We start from the raw sequence: 19,185 nt of genomic DNA, 5'->3' as shown, positions 1-19,185 counted from the left end.
AAGCCATCACTAATCAACACCTTAATTATTAAAAGAAAACTAAGCAAATGAGGCTACAGAATAAAAGTGTACAAGTTTTGAAAGCAGAGCATGATTTTTTCCAAGAGTTTTATTTGTGAGTAGAACTTAATGATACAAGAAAGAAAGAAAAATACAGGACTTTATTCTGCCCCAAAGTGTGTAACCATACCATACATGACTACATTTCATATTGTAATACAAAGAACTAAAAGAACAAACTACAAAATTAGAAATTAAGAGTCATTGCATATGTGGTCAAGATAAATGGAGGGACTTCAGTAAAGAACTGAAACATACAGCAATTAGTCATTTAGTTACGACCCTGCAATAAAACACAATTTAGCAAAATAAGTGTTGTTTGCTTCCTAGTGTACAAGGACATACAATGTTAGAGCAGAAGCTGAAAGCCATTCGTGCCATGCAGTCCTGCCTGAGTGCTGCTGTCCAGGGGCTCCGGCCCAGTGCCCGCTGCTCTGGCCCACACCGGCCCTGTCACCTTTCCCACGGCCCCAGTGGCCACCTCGACCCCTCTGTTCTCGCTTGAACACTGACAGCTCAATTCCACTTCCAGCTGTTCCCCTCTGCCGCTCAAAACCAGCCCGAGGCATGGGCACCTCCCGGCCCGGCCCAGGCGCTGCCTCCAGCCGCTCCACCCGCCCGGCCCTCCGTGCTTTCTGCTGCATGAATGTAAGGCATTAGTTCTCTGCTATTGCAACATTTAATATCGTCCTAAAAGGTTACATCCATGTTCTGTGGTGTTACAGACGCTTACTGTGAGTCAGTGTGTTGCCCTCACCCCCACGGGGTGTTGGGGTTTGCTGCTGTTAAACCCAAAATGCAAATTCTGGAAACCAGAACTGGTCACTGCCCCGCCGGCCCTGGGCCGGGGCACAGCACCCGCTTTCCAGAGAATTCCACAAGCTTGACCTGCCTGATCTCAAACTACTTTTACAATTAGTGATAGACACAAGCATGGCAATAACTGGGAAATAGTGAACTCAGTGGCAAGAGTGATCTGCCATGCTGCACATTAAACAAACATTTATAGCAAACAGTGAAAATACACCTTTGAGGTTACACGGGATTGCTGTACTCAACCGCTGGCAACAACAACAAAAAGGTTTAAAGAAAGGCCAGCTTTTGTAAGTGAAAATATAATTACTATAAAACAAGGTGAAATACTCAGTGTAATGCATCTACATTTTTGTTAGTGGGAAGGAACAAACACAAAAGGCTGCACATGGGGTTTATGCACAGCAAGGTTGCATGTGAATCAAAGGGATTTTTAAAAGGATGAGAAGAACTGTGCTAAGGCCCAAAACACACCTGCCCATGCTCCACACCACCAGCTTTGACTTCAGTTACTTTTTAATCTTTTCTAACAGCCAAATCACCACATGACTCAGTGAGGCAAGAGCAAAGACAGATTTCCCTTAAACTGTAATTCACTAGAAAGAAAAAGAACAGGCCAAGACTGGGCTCTTTGAACACACAACGTGAGCGGAACACACCACGGACATTTCAGTCCTAGACAAAGACTGATTTCACCAGCCAGTTATAAAATAAAACAAAGTGAAAAACACCTTCATTTTGTAACAACAGTGAGAAGGGAGAAAGAGAGGAAGCAATGGAGAGCCTCAAAGCCTGGCCAAACCACAACCTGTACTCACAAGCTTGCAGAAGTTTACGTGTCAGTTCAAGAATTCACCCCCTTGAGAACACCACTGCAAAAGCATCCTCTCTAAAAGTAAAAATTTAAGAAATTTACTTGTGACTTGGAATGGAATATTGGAAAGAACACTTCTTGTGGGTAAGCAATGGGTGGTTTATTTTTAATTGTGAATTTTTTATATTCTTTTGCAAAGCAGTGCAGGCTTTAAATTAAAAATAGTGAATCAATGCCTTCCACATGGAAGTCATTTACATTTGATTACAAACTAGGGATCAGATCTGTGGCAGCTGCTGAACACACAGGATTAGCACCTTTTTGGACACGAGTTTCTGGTTATAACCCTAAACAATCAAGCCATAACTTGAGGGGCTGGTTGGATTAATTGTGGCATTCATTTACATAGTAAGACAAAACACTCAGTACGATCTGGTACATTCTAGTGGTTAATGGATTTTAAAATATGACAGTGTTTCTGCAGTGGGTTGGCCTTTAGGAGTCACTCTTCTTTTTGCTCTTCTTCAGGAAGGAAGGAGTGCGGAACTTCTTTTTCTTTTTCGATGGGGACTTCCCTGGAGATTCATCACTACCTGCATCAGCTGCTGTCCCCTCCTCAGCTGTTGGTGTTGCTGGCTCTTCAGTGGGTTGGGACTGGGGTTCTTTATTTTCCACTGCAGGCGGTTCCGTTTGGCTTTTGGGCACATCATGATCACATCTCCCTTCCTCCTTCCCTAAGGGAGGGAAGCCGAGTGCTTCCGAAGGCTCATCGGGGGTGAGATCTGGGAGGGTTTGCTTGAAGGTTGCAGCATCACTGTCATCTCTGTAGGTCTGCTCCTGCCGTGCCTCTGGTGGACGGACAGACAGTGACAGTCAGTTTACAAAAGTGTCCCTGGAGCAGGGCTAGTGAGGCAAGTGGATGGTGAGCGCGCTCTATAAGAAACTAATATATTAACTTGGCACGAAAGCCTTTGTAATAGGGCTGTTCTCCAGCTTTGGGCACAGAAGAAATAAGATATTCCAAAGTTCTGTTTGTTTTTAAGCTTCTTCACACAGAACAGATAAAGCTGAATTCCATCAGCAAGAAAGTAACTGTTCAGACCTCACTCCTGGTTTACTCATGATATTTGCAGGCAACACAATATTTTGTACAATAAAGCAGGAATTAAACCTACAGTTTTCATTGGAATTGAGTGTTTTGCAATTCCATATTTTATTTTTATTTCTTTTGGAGAGATAAAACTAATCACTGATTTGCAGTGATCCTATACATGCAAATCCATTAATTTCTAAGTTGTTGCTTTGCCAATTTATAATCCCAATGAAGAGATTTTCATAATATTCTTCCATGAGATCTGACAGATATTGCTTCAAAATATAATTTCCTATCACAAAGGCTTCACTTTTTTTTGGCAAGATATGAGTACATATTATGGATTCCTATAAGTAAAATCCATGTAGTTTATCAAATTAAATGAGCTCAGCAGGTTATGCAATACAGCTTGTTTTGTTTATTGTATGTGATGTCAACAGCCAAACTCACCCTGTAAAAGGGAACATCGAGAGTCCAGTGGCAGCTCTGTGTGCAGAGGGGAACTGAACCACTCCTCCCTCACTGTCCCCACTCAGGCTGTGCTTTAGGATGTTCTGTTTAGGGCTCCTCTTTGTGCACGGCCCGAGCAAGGAGCACTGGGGGCTCCCTGCCCTGCTCTCCGTGCACCGCAGCCAGCAGCGTCCCGCTAGCTGTGCCACATCTCTCCCCACCGATGTTACGTAAGGAGGAATTCAGAGCAAATTCCAGGCCATGCTCATTGTGAGGCACAAATGAAAGGCAACTATTTTTTCCTCCTTTCAAGATCTTGTTTGTTTTAATTTGAAAAGACTGAAGGCTTTCAGAAGAATTTACAGAAAATACTTGATACTTTCACATTTTTCATATAAAAATGACAGTGTTCTTTTTACTTCTGCCAGATGGGATTAATAATTTTCTGACATATTTTAGAGGGCTCTGTTCTGTGAATACCTGCTAGGAAACAAATATGTTCTGCCTAGAGCACCATGAACTTCTAACAGGTTAAATAAACACCACACACTAGTATCCACTCAGAATGCACAAGTTAGCAGTTTAAAAGTTATAATGCAGGCAGGATTTAAATCAGAGCAAAAAAGAGAAAGCAGTTATGTACAGTACAGGCTGCCTTCTGAAGCTGTAGTTTAGCCTGTCTATGTATGGCAGACACACATTAATAAGAAACACCAGTTACAGTTCTTCGCTACCACTACCCTGCTTTTGCATTTGACTTTTCAGGAATTGACTGAAAACACTGCTGAGCTCCTCTCCCTGGGATCCAGTGGCAGGATGTGTGGGAATGGCTCAAAGCTGCACCAGAGGAGGTTCAGACTGGACTTTGGGAAGCATTTCTTCACTGACAGGGTGGTCAGACATTGAAATAGGCTTCCTTCTTACTGAGAGCTGGTCAAGGCCCCAGGCCTGTCAGTGTTCAAGAGGCATTAGGACAATTAGCTTTCATTTTTGGTCAGCTATGAATTAGGTCAAGCAGTTGGACTAGATGGTCATAGTAGGTCCCTTCCAAGTCAAAAATATTATATTCTATTCATTAGTTGGCCCAATTTTTAGAACAGGCACCATATTGGACTGTCAGGTTTATTCTAGATGTTTAAAAGACAATTCTGAAGTCTTAAAAAAGGGTTTAGAGATTCTTCAAATTAAAGAATAGGAAGCTACAGACATTCAAACAGCATTTGCCAGCTGGCTTGAGCATTGAATAAATATAAATGGGTTTGTAACTCATTAACCCAGGACTGCCATCCTTCCCAGTTTGTCAAGATCCCATCATCCTTAATAAACAGGTTTACGTGATGCTGGAATCAAGCAAACATCTGTTTATCTAGTTTGCTCAGGGCAATATCTAACCAGAATTCAGAAGATTTACAAATTCCACATTCAATTTAGCCAGCATGCAACATGTAAATGCCCTGCTACTCTACTGCACGGATTTCAGTAACATAACTAGAAAGCTTTAAAAATATTTTTCTTGCTGCAAAACCTATTTGCAGTTTAAGAACTCAGCAGCACCTCAACATTTTAAAAGATTTTTTTTTAATAATCATGTTTACATCCATGCTCTCCCTTTATTTTTGTATATATACACAGTGTATATATACACTGTGGTTTAGGAGTTTAAAGCATAACATCAATACTGGTGTGTGTTTATAATTCACATTATTTGTGAAAATAAATGTTTATGGGGTTTTGTTTTTTTTTTTTCAACACAACAATATGGACAAACATACAAACTAGGCTATAACTGAGTTAAAAAACACTTAAATTATTTCAGCTATACTTAAACAGAAAGAATATGATGAATGAAAGTTGAGAAGAGGTTGTATACTGACAACACTGTCATTCAACAGAACCTCCCCCAACCAAAGTCATCATGATACAAACTTCCAGTGATTCTCTAAAACAAGCTTTGTATGTTTGTCCTGGAAAACTTTTACAACTAGAAGAGTTCATCAAACACAATTCCCTGTTTAAAAGAACTTTCAGGTTTTAGAACTTTATCAGTAACATCACAGGTGTCTACAATATAGTTTGACTTTCACTCCTATGACAAACACACTGACTTTTGGATATAACAGGACATACAAACATCCTTATTCCTTTAAAGTATAATCTGAAGGAGCCCTGCAGAGCCAGCCAAAACAGCTGTAGAGGTTGCTGCCACCAAGTACTTGCTGCTATTCCTTGGTTGGAATTTGAATTCCCTACAGTTAACACAAAACATAGGAGTAGTCCCATATCCATTTCCATGCAGAAGTCTGCTGGGTAAATTTAAATCCATGCCAGTGGATTTTGCTCTGGAATAGATTAGGAACTCTTCCATTTTGTTACCAGGCCCAAGCTGTGTGGGCAGCAGCAAACTATTGGGGCAGAAACTGCCAGGGCTGTTTCAGCTATATCTGCCAGGCAAGTTCAGACTATTCCTTTTTAAACTGAGGAATCGGACACACAGATATGGAAACACGGAAGGTGACTTTCACAGCCTCTCTCAAAAGGGGAGTGTGTTTTAACATGAGATCTGCAACTGCCTGGAATTACATGGAATTGAGAACTAAAGAACTCAACATCTCAACTGAAAAAGCCTGCTTTTTAAAAAAAAAAGCAAAACCAAAAAAAAAAAAAACCAACTTAGTAAACAAAGATGCAAGAGTGAAGCAAAGCACAAAAGCAGGTCAGAGTATGGAATGATACTTACTATGGTAACAGGTATTCTTTAGCATATCCATCTCCTGTTTGTAACGCAGCCACAAGAAGAAAAAAGCACAAGTAGAGAATCTATGCATTCATCACAGCCATTGTGTTACGTTAGAAGAATGGTTGCAACCATTCTTGTAGAAAACAGAATGAGATGAAGTAGTGAATGGCAGACTAACAGACAAGTGATATATCCAATGTACAAGGTAAAGGAAACAAGACAATAATTGGATTACACCTGATCAAGATTATAATTTTATCCTTTTTTTAGGAAATTATCAACTTTGACTAGCCCTGCTCACGTTTTAGTTAAAACTATGACATAAGGTGAGCAAATAAGCAAACTTAGATTCAAATTAAATAGAAAAAATATTTACTGAGGTGTAATCCAAGTACAATAATGTTTAAGAAATGTGCAATCAGTGAAGAAGATTTACCAAAGCATCTAGATATGTGTCTCGTTCACCATCAGACACTATTTCATTTAGTAAGAGCAATTACCTCGCAGAAAATGTACAAAAAGGTAAATCAGTTGAGAAACACCAAGAGATGACAATTCTGAAGAGATGGAAATTTGTCTTTATATCAATGCACACTTCTTTATTATTGTAAACGAAACTGTTAAGACTCACAGTTCAGTGGAGTACCTCGTAGGTAGTACAACAATGAAACACAAGAAGTCACTGACTGTTATTAGCTCTAGTTCATGTACTCCATGCAGTTACTGGCTCCCCAGCCCCCAGGGAGCAGAACGTACCTTCCTCTATTTTAATGGGCGTGCTGGGAGGAGTGCGAGCTGAGCTGGGCTCAGGGGGGCTTTTCTCTTTCTGTGGCCTGCCATCTTCTGAAGGCTCTGCAGGGGTAGGCAAAGGGAAATTACAAAGGCAAATAAAATCTCTCTGCATGTAAGAAAACAAGTGTCCTTTCGCTCCATGCACAAAAGATACCAATACATTTTTCGGAATCAAAATTCTGCCAGGATATTAAATAATACCAAAACAAGCAAAAGAAAATTAAGTAATAGTTTGATACTAACAAAACTGTTCAAGTCACTGTTGTGCTCTGTAGCTCTTTTTGGAGGATTTTTTTTTTTCTTTAAGCAGGCATGAATAATGAAATAATTTAGGAATTGGTATATGCTGCTGTTATAAAGAAAACTTGTGAGGAAAACCCACAAGGAATATATAAACAAATATGGAGGAGGGGCTATGCTACCAGACCTACAGAAGATAACACTCTTTTGCTTGCTTTGTATTGCTGAAATTTGGAGTAAACAAAATTGCATCCCAAAAGAAAAGAAGACTGCATAGATAATCAGAAAAACATGCAGTAATTATATGATTCCAAACAGATTTCACAGTGGTTTGAGTATTTGCTATTAGTAAGAAGGGTTCCCTTTGCTTCCAGCTTTGAATAACCCTAGATCCAAAGGAAAACATTAATAGAGTACACCATATATTAGGAACAACACTAAAGTGTTGTTCCATCAGGTTCACCTACACAATTAAAGTGAAATCAGTCCCACAGATGAGAGTCAACTGACAGAATCTCCACATGGTGTAGATAAAGAGGTGGTTCCTCGGATTGCAAGCACAGCTGTATCATGTTAGTAATACCTGAGGCCTCAGCCAAAAGGTCAGGATCAGACCTTAATGCTTTGATCACTGCAGTATGAAATTCCTTATGGGAGGACTTCTGCCCATCTGGCTCTTCTCCATTTAGATGTGGGATGCTTTGCTGCATGGTCTGACAAGGAACCCATGCAGCAGCAAACTGAACATTATCTAAAGACTTAGGCAGTGATGATACGTCCCGATCCTGTAAAGTCTTCGTATCTGCTCCTTGAAAGGTGTTTGATCTCCCTTTCAAATCCAGAGACTTTTTATCTGACGTGTTTTGCTCACTGATGGTCTGATTTCTAAGCACTGCACTCTGTTCCCCAGCTGGTGTCTGTCTCAGTAACACAGTCTCTCCATATTTTGATACCTTATCTAAGAAGGATGTGGCATTGTTACTGAGAGAATAAAGGTATGCAATTAAACAGGCATGACAGCACAGCATCCCCCCCACCCCACCCAGTACTTCATAAACCAAACACAAGAGTTTCTACATTGTGGTCCCAAAAAGCAGCTGCAGGGAACATACACTGCAAAAGAAACAAGCATTTTGGATTTTTGCATCACTCAAATTCAAAACCCCACAACAGATGAGCATTCTAAGTATCATCCCTTAAAATTATTCAAAAGTAAAGCAGGAGAACCATTTCAGATGCAGCAACGCCCTCTTTTTATAGCACAAATCTGTCATGGGATAATTGAAAAAGTCCATTTTGGTAAAGTCCCCACAAGATGTCACATTTCCAAGCAACAATCAATGTTATTCTGTATCTTCTCCATTCAATGTATTTCTCAAATCCACAAATTTCAATGACTTAAAAACCTGCAGTGTTGCTGCTATAAAGCATCACCATTCTCTCACCTTAGCCCATGCTCTAGGGCCAAGGGAAACAAAGCAGAAAAAAAACAGTACCAAAACACCTTTTTGATGGAAGCTTTCAACTTCCTACCAGCAGGAATAACTGGCCCTACTGCCCAGTTTGTCTATAAGGACAATTTTAGAGTGAGATCTATGCATTTTACAGAACACTCTTAAAACACTTAGATCACACATTTTCTCTCTAATATACTTTTCAAATTTCTAATTCACACTGGAAAAACTGAAACATACAAAAGCTGGGTAATTTATCCATGGCCTTTGCAGGTAACCCACCTTTCAAATTACTAAGAAACTTGCTGGTACAACAGTCTATTGCAGAAAAAACACACACAGAGAAACCAACCTTCTGGTCCCTTCTGCTTTCTTTCTACTTCTTTGCGATACTCTTCCAGTTCTCGATCAGTGAGTTTATTGAAGGGATTTGGTCCTGTTGTGCTCACTATGACTTTTGGTTGATATTCTTTCTCAATTATTGCCTTTGATGCAGTCACCAGTTCTCCCTGGCAAAAGAAAATTAAGATACATCTGCAATCAAGCAGTAACTTGCAGAACCTTTAGAGGTATAGAGGCTACAAAGCAACCAAAAACAAAACAAAAACATAACCTGGAAAGTGCTACTTTTTCCTCTTTTAGATTAAAAAAAAAATCTATTGCAGATTTTTTTTTTAATGTGATTCACAGGAGGTTAATATAAAGGAGAAAACAAGTCTCCACCAGGGAATATCTACCATTAAGCAGTAAATCAAACAGCAGCCAAACAGTCTAGCTGAATTATATTTAAAGTCACAAAAGTTTATCAAGTTTCTTTTTCTCACCACAAAAGAAACATGATACCAGACCCAGCTGCATGGCAGTCTGGGCACAGAATACTTGTAAAGGGTCAAGAACTCAGCTCATGGGTATTTTTGTTTCTGTTTTGCTTTGGTTTTTTATTATTATTATTTTGCTTTGGGTTTTTGTTTTGCTTTCTATTTTTTTAATAACAGAAAAGCTATTTCTTGCAGCTACTACAATACATCTAACAGATGTTATAGTAAAAAGCCATCTTGTATATGTTCTGTATACACCAGATTAACAGCTTATTACAAGCCATTTTAAAGTAATTAAGGTTAACTGTAATCAGATACAAGTCAGCATATTTACATCTATAACATTTGTCATATAAGCCAGATAAAAAGTTATACAAATAAAAATATAACAAGCAATTCTAAGTACAGTAAGTTCTGGTGGACAAAAGCAGCTGCATCAGAGATTCTCTAACGTTAAAGTTTTTCATTTTTCTTCTCTCATCTTATGGTAAAGGCTACAGCCACTGGATTTTCATTGTCTCAGGTACGGAAAATGCTTGCCTGGAGATAGCTGCTCTATCTCTCAAATGACTTGTCTAATCATTTGGGTTTTTCCACTGGATACACAGAACTCTAATACTAGTTTGTTAATGACTGATGTGTCAGCTGTGCCCCATGTCATGGTGACACCCAAACTGTCTTCATTATGAAAAAAAGAACTCCATTACCCAAGAGGTATGGGCTACTGATTGACCCAAGTCACCTCCATATTCAATGTTGCCTACATCAATATTTAGAAGAAAGCATTAGAAAGCACACTTCAAAAATATGCAGTGCCTAAAGAGAGACAAGCATTCCATCCCATGTCCACACTTCACGGACAAGCACAGGATGGCCAGTGTAAAACTGATGATGCAAATAGACAGAATGCTGCTCTGGATGGCAAGAGCTGCTTTGGACAAGCTGTCAGCACCAAAGAGGTGACAGACAAGGATCTCTGGATGGAAGGAGGACAAGAGCAGTTCTCAAAGTCTTATGAGAGATCTCCAGAAACCTGGTCTAGAGCACTCCAGGGAGGTAAGATGGATGTTAGAATCTATGCTGCTTTTCAGGAAGCAACCACTAGAGAACAAACAGTGTAACAATAAACCTTCACTGCAAGAATGGAATGTTCCTGAAAGGAACTGCAGGAGAGAAACATCTCTAAAACATTACAGATCACTTCCATTTCCTCATAAAATAAGAGGAAAATTCATTCTATATGCAGAATGTCAGTAGAATGTCAAAAGCCTTTTCTCAAGGCATATCCATGAAGCATTGATTTGACAGTAACAGCTTTTCACAAAAGATAATGCATAAAAGGGTCAGAGAAACATCAACCTTTGTACAAATCCTAATTGTTTTGTAGAAAATTCAAAACACCCCTAAAATGACAGGTCTCATGTTTGAATGATGGCAGAAAACTGATGCCCATGGAAATTTTCTATTTCCCTTTCTGTCTTTGCCCACACTTCAAACTAAGTCTATAGTTTTAATTGAAACTCAGCATAAGCAGCAGGACCTTGTAAAGCACCGATCTCAGGCAGAGTTTCTAGAGTTTACTGGGAACAAGAGAGGAACAAGACACAGTACCCATTAGTATCCCTGGAATTTCTAAGAATCTCTTTGAATGTTGCAAATTAAATCCAGAATCACTGGGTAGAACAATTTCTAATGAAGCAGAATGTCCCTGAATGCCTTATGATTTAATGGTGACAAACAGCAAGACAGGCAGTTTGCAGATGCCTGGTGCACTGGCATGACGTGTTCTCCCACTTAGGAGAGTACCTTTGTTAAATACTAGGAACAAAAGCAACAAATCAAGCTTATCACATTTACTAGACTGAAAAAAGAAAAAAAAAAAAAAAAAAAACCAAAATTAAACCCTCACAAAAACCACTCACAATCAATGCAAACAGTATTTGTATTTGCTGAGTAGCTTTGACCCAAGACAAGCAGCATTGAAAAGATCAGAGGCAACAATGCTGGATCATAAAAGCAGAAAAATTATACAAGAGATCAGAAAGGAAAACTTATTTTATTTTAAAAAACTTTTTTTTAAATCCAGTTTTATTCAGTATCAACAATATTGAAGCTGTTCAAAGGCCACCATGAAAACGATACTGGTAGAGGGACTGAGTCCATGTGGGAAATAAATTCTAGTAATATGTTAATAAGTTCTGCAATATGGTTACTCTATACCAGTATGATTACTCTAAACCATCATTACTTCTACATCAATAAGCAGATATGTTTTACTTCACAGAACAGGCCACAGAACAGCCTTCTAATAATTCAAATAAAAATATACAACACAAAATGAAACATAGGACAGAAAGTAAACAAGTATAAAGGACTAAAAAGACAGTACAGAACATATTTCCAATGGTTAAATGTGACACTAAAATAGAGAAGACTTTGCAGAGCTGTCAACATGACCATGCCATTCAGAGATTGCTAAGAATGTTCAGAAAAACTGAACAAGAAAATTGGTCTGGAGTTACTTTCAGTATTAAAGAGCCTGTAGAGAGGGAATAAATTCTCATAGACTCACACTCCATTTCAACATAAAATGACATGAAAAAAATTGATGTTCTAGTGATCTCATTGGGATTAGGTTGATCCTAATATAACTTTGATGATGATTCCAAAAGTATTTAGATGACTATTTGAAATTTGATCACATGTATGCACTCAAATATCAACAGCATTTTGTCCACTGTAAGAAACACTGGATAGATTATATTAATGAAGGGAAAGCATTTTCACTCTCTGAGGGCACACACAAAGACACAAAGGGAAAGCCATTTATAGCTAATGATATGCAATTTGCCTTCATATTAAACATGGACTTCATACTTCCTACATGAAATTTAGATAATTAAGTGATTTTGTAACTTCTAGACCAAACCTGGCTTTTAGGGAAAAATTCAAAAGGACCATTATTTAACAGGCAAGCACTTCACCTTTTTCTCAGGGATAAATATGACCAAAACTGGCACTTTATATATGCCAATTCTTCTTTCAATCAGACAGGAGGTTCATAATAATAGTCTAAGCTAACAATTGCTCCTAACACAATCTGACATTAATGCAGTGCCTTTATCCAAAACACCAAGATTCCTGAGGTACTGTTCATGTAGAAGTCACCACTCAAACTCAGTGCCACCTCTGGGGCAGCACTGAGAGGGTCTGGATTAAGAACAAAGCCACAGAATTTCCATTCTAAAGGAAGAGACCCAAAATGGGTGACTCTCCTTCTATTTAAAATTACTGAAAATTCTTGTGAATTTATTTTCTTATGAGACTGCAGAATGGTTGTTGGTAAGAATTCCCTGTCAATCAGCCAAGACTGCAGCAGAAGCTTGGTTAACCAAGTCTGACCAGGGATAAAATTACATGATGCACAAGGAGGTTGTGTTGCCAAATGGCCAGGACTTCTCAGAACATGGATAAAGCAAGCAACAAGGCAAGATGGAGTATTCACTGCTGCAGCCATAGGCACAGGAGCTCAAAGCAGTACATGCACTCTGTACACAAGGAGGCATTTCTTCATCCAAAATAGTGTGCATTAATATTTGATATAAATCTCAACATTAACTGAAAACATAATACACTCTGTTACTGCAATTACATGAAACTTTTTACATTAATTGTCATTGAGTGTCAAAGAATTTGTCAGTTGAAAACTTCTAATTGTCTGGTACCTAAAAGTGCCTAAGTCCTTGATGTTCAGGATTCTTCAGTTTCATTTAAATTTTCAGGTGAGGTTTGTGTGGGCATCATAAGATTGCTTAAACTTCCTTTGTTCCACAAAACACAATTGTTTTATGGCAGAACCTTTCAAGGAAATTTCTCTGGTGGTTGTCTTTTGTTGCTGTTATTTTTGGGTTCATTGGATTTGCTGGTTTGGGTAACATTTTTTTAGAAGGAGGTTGTTTGGTTTGGGGTTTTTTTGCTTGTTTGTTTTGGTTTTGTTTCTTGGGTTGTGTTTTTTTTTTTCCCCAAACAGGAAATTATTAAGCATTTGGGTCACAATCCATGTTAAAATAATAAAGATTATTAAATAGGCCACTTCTATTTCATAATTACTCCTGTTATTTACATTGTGATCTAATTTTGCACACTATTTCAGGAAGAAAGCACTTTCATGACACCACAAAAAAAAATGAAACAATTTGGACATCTAAACCCTAACAGGATATTACTAGACAAAATCACTTAACCAATAAACCATTTGCTGGTTCTCTGCCATCTGTGAAAATACATGTAAACTATCTGACTACTTTTATATAAAAGCTATGTCATTGTTTGAACATAATACTTGAAATATATCACCAATAAAAAAGACCTGTGCTGTGATAATTATCATAAAAGTAATTTTTCACTTTGAACGTATTATTAAGTGGAAAATAAAAGCCATGCACTGCCTGAAAGAATTTGGCTTTATTTTACTTTTTGTCTTAAACCCATAAATGGTGTTTTATTATTTTTCCTTTCAGAATACAGACAAAACAAACTGCAATGTGAAAAATATGACCATCATATTCTCAGTAAGACCCAAGTATCTATAACACAAACTGGCTCATTACACTTCAGAAAGAGTTACAAAACCACAAGGTTTCCAACAATGGTGCAATGCAAAGTATTCTGTATTTTTTTCATGCAAAAGCTATTTTGTTAATGAGGTGTTTAGGCACAACCTAAAACAAGATTTAAGAATCTTTTAGGTAAAACACTGGAGCAGAGGAGGCACTGATGCTTATTTACACACTGTGCTTCCACACTAGATGTGCTGTACAAAATGTTATTTGCAGTGTGCACTGCTCCATTCAGTCAGCCCCAAGGACTGCCCTCCCCAACACCTCTTCAACACCTCTTGAACTTATTCTGTAGTTAATGGATATTATGCAAGCACAAACATGACAACAAGTGTGAAAACAAATCAGTTTTGCATGTGTGGGGCATTACTTAGCAACTCTTGTAGCTAACTTCAGGAAGTATGAAGGAAGCCAAGAGTCCAGCGCTCTGGGATCAAGAGTTGACAGTGTTTGTCACATAACGCACACAGAATCCTCAGAATTACACTGATGTAATCAGGCCGAGATTAAGTTAACTCTAAATTGATCTCAGAATAATTCAACACTAACAGCATGCATAAAGAAAACCTCTATATTCAGGACCTGATCAGCACCTTAACATTGAAAGTGTTTCCTCACCAGCTTCTACAGACAAAGATCAAGACCCTTAAGAAACTCTTAACAGAGTAAAGTAACTGTTTGCATCATGGCATATACATAATTTGAAGATCCATCTATTTTCATTTTTTAAAGTTTTCTAGCCAAATCATTTCTTACAGAGGAAAAAGGTCAGGGTAAGGAGAGGTCAAACGAAGGGTGAACAACAGTATTTAGAGCAGTATGACAGGGCAGTACCTTTCTAACAGACAGAGATTTAGCGGGACTAAAGGCCTGCTCTGTGAGATCGAGCCCTTCAATAGATTCCGTACAGTCTGAGAGGGGAGCATCCTGCAATAGTAAATTGAGTAAACAGAGCAAACCGAGCCCGGGCTTTACAACATCAACCGAAAGCACTGTGATGCTTGCTAAAAACATGCAAAGAAACAGTAACTGTAGATGAAATTGCATATGACAATGAATTGACATGCACACAATGTGACACCCAACATGAATAATGCTGTGGTCATGATAAGACTTGCCAATCTTTAAAAAGTATTATCAGAAAATACTTATCTGGGCAGTTGAAAGCACTTGGATATAAAAAGCTTTAATCAGCTATACAGTATAACTGTACAGCTCTAATTCTTACTTTACTTGAAGCTATGATTTTTAGTCTTTTGTATATCCAGATATACTGCTTTTAAGTTTCATTGATGTAATAGCTTTTTTCCCAAACTGCTCTTTAAATAAAATATTATGAAGCATGAAATCCCATATTTAACACTAAACGCTACTGCCCCACAGTGAGCCTGGTGTGCCCACTATTAATCCTTCAAGATACATCAACTCAGAAATCAAACAAACAGGAAGCTGTCACAAAGCCCAACTAGTTTTGAACAAGAATGTAACCCATATAAATAAGGCTTCTGAATCTCATGCATTACATTCAGCAAAAAAACCAAGAAGCATCCTCCACAGACATGCTTGGGCTACATGGCTGAAGCCTCTAGATTTCTGACCCTGAGCACTCTTGCAAAGACAACGGTGTTACCTCTAAGACTTACCTTATAAACAGTTACTCTCTGCCAATTAAAGAATAATTTCATAGTGATATATTAGGTGAAAGCAGAGGATATTATAGATTAAGCTAATAGTTTTAGGAATTGAATACTCTCACCTGTACAAGGCTCCTGTCCACAACTACCCCAGAAAGAACCTGTGACTGAGGGCCTGCTGTTTTAATATCCTGCAAATTTTGCTCCCGGATCTGTAAAGGAAAGCAGCAGAATGAACAATCACATGAACAACAGAGAAAAGTTGATCACATTTTTGTGTTTGAAAAAGGGTTGAGTGAACCTGCCATCAGGCAACCACCAGTGCTAACTGCTGTGGCCACAGGGCTGTCGAATGAAGCTGAGCTTATAAACGCCACTTGAAAATAAATGTTCAGGTTCCTGGCTGTTTCCTCACATTTATCAGAATTTAGTCTTTAAGTACCATCAAAGTTGTTGTCCTTTGCTTTTTAGTACTAGGTCATGGCAAAACAGGTAACAGACAACTCCAATTTGGAAAAGTGAGAAGAAACAGAAATATTACCTCTGTACTTTTCTGTCTATTCTACCTGACCAGTCAGTTGCAGGATGCTGTCATTAGCCATTAGTTACTGATATGGCACCACAATATCATCTTCATATAGAAGTTACTGTAAAACACTGCATAACTTTCATTTCTTTATCTAGTCAGGATCATATCCTCAAAAGGATATATAAATAATTTCTGTGGATAAACTGACACTCTGGAATAGTTCTCAAGAACAACCATTTTGCTGCATCCTAAATACCTCCCAGTTATTTCAATACAGAAGATGGGGACAGAAATCAGATCTCTGAACCTAGGTATTGTCTATTTAAATTAGATATCCATCAGTGGTAAAGAATTCATAACTGACTCAAAACTTATTTCTAAAATATTCTGGTTCTTGTTCCAAGATAAATTAAGAAAAGCATACATCTTAAAAGTCCTCTACTTTACAACTAAAAAGAGCATTGACTTCATAAAAAATATATGCATACAAATGCACAAACAAGTAGTAGTATTAATACTTGGTATCTCAGAAAGCACAAGGCTCCCCCATCTTTTTCACTTGTTTCTAATTTACCACCCTTCTCATCACTGAGAAAGTATAAAATTTGAAGACTTATTCTCTTAGTCATTCAAGTTTTTAATAAAGCAACATTTGTGTTTGAAACACAAATAAACTGCTTGGAAATTTCATAGTAATTCTTATTTCAGGTGGTTATTATTTTACAGTGCCAAGCACAAGTTCTGTTAGCCATATACAAATTATTTTTGATTCCTGCACACAGCCTTTCTTTGACAGAATGCTAACTCTCATGTACCATGTGGCCATCAGTTAGAGGTATCAAAACAATCCAGAACAAGTTAAATATTAACAAGATACCAGGACATATTTTATACTGTAAAAGAAATAAAGTGAAAAAACCCCAATCCATTCAGTGCTTTCCTGCTTGTAGATTGGACAAGAAGATCTGAAATTCAAAACCAGGAAAATTAACTGCAAGCTCATTTCAAAGACTAACTTGCAGTTCTAAAGACAAAAAAAGGAGGTCTGCAACAATCACAGCATATTAAAATACAGTACACTGAAATATGGAGAGAAATCTATAGACTACTTTGTCTAGGTCACAAAATTCCATCTGGTATTACCAAAACAGGAAAACAGATCACTAATGTAAAACTATGATCTCAGGGCACAGAATTACTACCATAAACTCAGGACCGGATGTTTCAGAGGTACCCAGCGACTGGTCTAAGAAAAACTAGTCTTAGAAAAACGTCTTCATATAGTGAACAGAAATGCCAGCTTTTTCCAAGAGGAGTTCAGGACACTTAGGAATTGTTTCATTATTTAGTTATAAAGGGAAAGGACAACACCAGAACCGTGTTACTGAGCCCCCAAAATGTCATTATAGCAAAGTAAGTTGGTCGATTACAAGTACACAACTTAATAGCAGTGATGACCAAAAAAAAATTATTTTAATGCTATTACAAACCTTGTTCCTCATTTCTTGGACCTCCTTTGGATTGGTGTTCAGTGGAACAAACAGATTAGGGACAGCAGAGGTGGCAGTTCTATGTCCATCCTCTTTAGTCCACTGTAACATCAAGAACAGTTGCAGAGTCAGAACTGCTGTAATGGCTACGGACACTCAGAGCAGCAAAGTCACATCACAGTTGATCATGCATCATACAGAGCAGAGAACTGAACCAATGATTGCATTCTTCTATTCATTCCTAGGACTAAGTTGCTTTCTTCTTCAGTAATATAAACTGTACCTTCAGATACATTTTCAGAGATCAGAACCATTCTATCAAGTCAGGTTAGTAACAACAACTAGAGAACCAGTTAACTTGCAAATAACTTTCACCCAAAACAATGCCATTCCTATGTGCAGTTCAGGGATTATGAAGACTGAGGGTTTTTAAGCTGGTTTTCTGTGCACTTGACCACACTGACAGCTGCAGTGTTTTGTGCTTCTAAAAAACACCTACTTCTCACTTTATGAATAGATATATTAAGACAGGAGTAGGAAAATGCCAGTATAATTACTTATATTTAAGGCAGTTTTATTAAGACATTTCTCAATGAGTTCATACTTGTTTAAAAAGGACACTATTCCTTACCCAAACAGAAGTACAGCAAGATCTAAGGCATGAGCTTTAAGACCCTGTTACTGCCATTTTCATTTTCTGCACTGGGTGTTTTTACAAAATAACACAAGAGAGACACAGAGATCATTGATTCAATCCTCTGGTACCCAACAAACATCAAAGCAAACTTAAAGCATAAGATGACAGAAGTATGAAAAGCAATGTGATGTCACTATCCAGGTTTAGTGAATGATTCTGTACTTGAAGCAGGAGTGGGCATCACCAAAGTTTTGCATTAAAATAAGCTACTTCAGCAAAATGATATTACCAGAATTAGTTTCTGCACAAACAAAGAGCTGTACCAGCACAGCAACCTAAAGGAACAGTTTGGTGATGTCAAATATTTTATAACTCATAGCTCAGAAGGTTACAAAAATATCCCAAACACAAGCTTTAAGCGCTTCATGGGTTCTTCATAGATGGTTGCTTTATTTGATCTGTGCATTTAGTATGGAGTACTGCTTAATTTGATGCACAACTAACTCTTTATCTTGATATATTTACTTTGTACAATGTCCTAATTTCCGATCACTATTACATAGAAAATGCACCGAACAGTAAAGCAAACCTGTTTATAGAGCAAATGCTATGCATTTTTTCCTGAGTAACTTCAAGAAACAATAAGATAGCCAGAAACTGTCAGACTTCAGAAAGCAACAGAATTTTAAAATGTTTTGCAACTGTAAAGTAAAAAATGGAATGAACATGGAGCTGTGAAATACTCACTGATGATTATCTTCTCAGATAAAAACTACTCCAGCTTTTTATTAAAGATAGTTTTTAGTCAAAACATATATATATAAACAACCTCAATATAACAAGCCACTTTTTCTTAGGTTAATAGCAAGCATTAAAAAATTTAAATACACGAACCTTTTATACTGTATGAAATTATCTATTGCTTCAGTATATCATTAAACCAGTCTAATTTGTGACCAAGAATTTTGCTTCAGTCTTTCATTGATAATTTCAAATATGAAATAC

General features: G+C 37.8%; 1 protein-coding gene across 7 annotated transcripts in view; it reads right to left on the bottom strand.

Annotated features, from left to right (window-relative positions):
* Positions 1 to 91: 91 nt before the first annotated feature.
* Positions 92 to 19,185, bottom strand: part of ADD1 (adducin 1) — a 62,809-nt gene continuing 43,715 nt past the window's right edge. For 3 of the 7 annotated variants that reach the window (XM_041458844.1, XM_041458862.1, XM_041458853.1), the window contains exons 11-15: positions 17,544 to 17,645; positions 15,647 to 15,736; positions 8,806 to 8,962; positions 6,724 to 6,819; positions 92 to 2,535 (exon numbers count right to left, since the gene is read on the bottom strand). In XM_041458844.1, coding sequence (XP_041314778.1) covers positions 2,183 to 2,535; positions 6,724 to 6,819; positions 8,806 to 8,962; positions 15,647 to 15,736; positions 17,544 to 17,645 — 798 coding nt within the window. In that variant the 3' untranslated portion in view covers positions 92 to 2,182. Of the gene's footprint in view, positions 2,536 to 5,966; positions 6,002 to 6,723; positions 6,820 to 7,582; positions 7,958 to 8,805; positions 8,963 to 14,724; positions 14,818 to 15,646; positions 15,737 to 17,543; positions 17,646 to 19,185 lie in introns of those variants that run through there. The other 4 variants (XM_041458869.1, XM_041458886.1, XM_041458895.1 and 1 more) reach the window with 3 other exon arrangements.

Source organism: Pyrgilauda ruficollis, unplaced genomic scaffold (assembly GCF_017590135.1).
Source record: "Pyrgilauda ruficollis isolate IOZ18807 unplaced genomic scaffold, ASM1759013v1 scaffold1, whole genome shotgun sequence".
Taxonomy (NCBI): domain Eukaryota; kingdom Metazoa; phylum Chordata; class Aves; order Passeriformes; family Passeridae; genus Pyrgilauda; species Pyrgilauda ruficollis.
This window is presented reverse-complemented; position numbering and strand designations above follow the sequence as displayed.